Source organism: Mastomys coucha, unplaced genomic scaffold (assembly GCF_008632895.1).
Source record: "Mastomys coucha isolate ucsf_1 unplaced genomic scaffold, UCSF_Mcou_1 pScaffold21, whole genome shotgun sequence".
NCBI classification, from domain to species: Eukaryota; Metazoa; Chordata; class Mammalia; order Rodentia; family Muridae; genus Mastomys; species Mastomys coucha.
Window position 1 is genome coordinate 10,368,089 of NW_022196904.1, and position 2,715 is coordinate 10,370,803.

Consider the following 2,715-nt stretch of genomic DNA (forward strand, 5'->3'; position numbering starts at 1 on the left):
AGGTCAGACTGAGTGGAACACACACAAATCTCCATGATCACAAATCATTTGACATGTTGGGTATGTAGAGCACTCCACTCAGCACCCAAAATGAGTGAGGATCAAAGCCCTAACCTCCCTTATACAATTCAGAATCAGTCTTACTGATGGTCCTTACCTGACTTGGGGTAACTCAATATGAACAAATCTTCTTCTTTCACCAAAAACTTGTTACAATCTTCCAGAGTTTCTTTTTTATACCCTATGGCAGGAAAAGGTATTCCTTCAAACCAATTGTAGTCTGACATCATGAATCCTTGTAAGTGCTGTTAGGATTCCAGCCCTTGACACCTCTTCAGCTTATAACAAATGTTAGAGATTAGATTTATAGTGCAGGTAAAAAATCATTAACATTCCCTGATGTGTTGTGAAACTAGCTACTGATAGGAAGAAATAAATATTGTAACCACAGTCAAAGGTTACTGTATTGAGCAATTTTGAACTCCTAGAAAGAACATTCTGCAACATTTGTGAGTTCATGATCCCAAACCAGAAACTCAGTCAGAAGTAATAAGACATAGATACAAAGGTTAATTTTAAAATGTCTTCTAATACAATTTAGATTTCAGAATGATTTTAAATGTGCAAAAAAATGTCAGAGATTATACAGAAACTGCCTATGGCAATTGTTTTTTTCTTTTTCAATAGTAGTTCGTTTTGAAAAACTCAGTATATTAGCTGCCCTTCTTCTTCCCCTCAAAGCCCAACCTCCCTTTCCCATATTTATGATCTCTTCTTTAATTTTTTTTTGCTATTTTTATATGTACACATGTATAGACAATCTACTGAGTCCATTCATTTGGGTTTGGATCTAATGTATCCTGGTGTGTGCAGTTGAGATTGGAAAAATCAATGTGGGATTTCATCTCCAGTCACAGCTTATTCATTATCTCTTAACCATTATTGATATGAAGTATTTCTTCTTCTAGGGTAAAGCAATATAGAATTTCTCCAGGCCTCTTTTGGTGTACCTACTAGTTCCATTATACTGGTTTGTTTGGGTAACTATACTGTTAAACATTCATGTGTCTATTTTCCTGTTGTTCCTAAGAGAGACATTTTCTATCAACAGTAGCCTTGGTCTGCTGGGGCATTTCTGTACCCTCTTCTGTGATTTTTTTCCCTGAGTCATAGGTTGAAAGGATTTATTGCAGATGTATCAGTTGGGGTTGGGAACCTTAGTGTTATTATCTACATTTTGCCCCATTGTGGATCTTTGTGAGAGTCTCCATAGGTTGCAAAAAGAAGTATCTTTTACAAGGGGTGAGAACTGCATTTACCTGTGGATATAAGGGCAAATATTTAGAAAACAGCTGGCATTACGCTGGTTTAGGGAACTGTTGGTAGTGAGACTCTTGGGGTTTTGCTCTTTCCAGTCCTCCTTAGTTGTATATGCTTACAGTACTAGTCATGGCTTCCCTATTCTTGAGTAAGCCTTAGGTCTAATTATATAGCCTTTGATGTCCCCCAAAATAAAAGTGCCACCATTGTACTCCTGTGGATGTCTTGCCAGTCAAGTCATTCTTGTGACTCACAGGCTTCAGACCGGCACAGTTTGACTGATTGTTCCTCTCCCTTGGCAGATTGAATAACATCTTACTTTATGAAAACCACTTCACTGGGAAAAGATTTCCAGGCTCAATTCCTCCAAATTCTGTATCTGAAATGCATTGTGGCTTCAGCAACATAATCTTATCTTCAAATTATGGGAGGTAACAAGGACAGCAATACCTGATATTGTTTTGGTGTCTCTTGGTTCTCATGCATGATACTGGGGTTTTGTTATATAGTCCACAGTTCTTGGGGAGAACACTAACATTCCAAATGGTATAATATCTTTAAACAACATATTAATGTTTTACACTTATATGTACATTATATGTGATTTTAGATAAATATTGGATGATGTGATTCTCTATGTCTTTTCAAACATCCTTGGTATTATTTATCTTTCCTTCTCTTCTGACACTGTGTATTAGATCTGTCTCCAAAATACACTCTATCCCTTTTTTCCCATTTCTCCTATTATAGCACCTGTGTGCTATTCCAGTTTCTAGAGTTTCTCTCCCAAATGATCACTTTTTATTTTCCTGGTCACTCCAAGTTATAAACACACATCTACAGATTCAAGCCAGAAAGCACAAATAAGAGAGGACATTTCACACTTGTCTTTCTAGGTCTGGGTTACCTCCCTCAGAATATTTTTTTCTAGTTTTACCCATTTGTCTAAGTTTCATGATTTCATTTATCTCCACAGTTAAGTAGAATTTCATTGTACTACATATTCAGTATCCCTTTATTAGTTGAAAGTCATTTAAGTTGTTTTCATTTTCTAGGTATTATGATTAGAATAGTAATAAACATGACTGAGAAAGTATTTGTAGAGTAAGATATCAAGTTCTTTCAGCATATGCCAGGGAATATTGTATCTATGCCATATCATATGCTTTTTACACTGATTTTCAGAGTGACTGCATCAGTTTGAAATTCAACTAAGTGAGTGATGGTCCCCCTTTTCCAAAATTTTTACAATCATTTTTCTCACTAGCATTTGTTTTCAGTTGTTTGCTTGGTCATATTATTTTTCAGTAGAGTAGAGTAGATTAAATCTCAAAGTAGTTTAATTTTAATTTTAATTTTTATTTTTTTTTAGATATTTTCTTTATTTACATGTAA

General features: G+C 35.2%; 1 protein-coding gene across 2 annotated transcripts in view; it reads right to left on the bottom strand.

Annotated features, from left to right (window-relative positions):
* LOC116100375 (bile salt sulfotransferase 2-like) overlaps window positions 1-298 on the bottom strand; it is a 19,652-nt gene extending 19,354 nt beyond the window's left edge. Inside the window, exon 1 of one of the 2 annotated variants that reach the window (XM_031384184.1) lies at window positions 158-298. In XM_031384184.1, the coding sequence (XP_031240044.1) occupies window positions 158-290 (133 nt within the window). In that variant the 5' untranslated portion in view covers window positions 291-298. The remainder of the gene's footprint in view (window positions 1-157) is intronic. The other variant, XM_031384185.1, reaches the window with a different exon arrangement.
* Window positions 299-2,715: the final 2,417 nt, after the last annotated feature.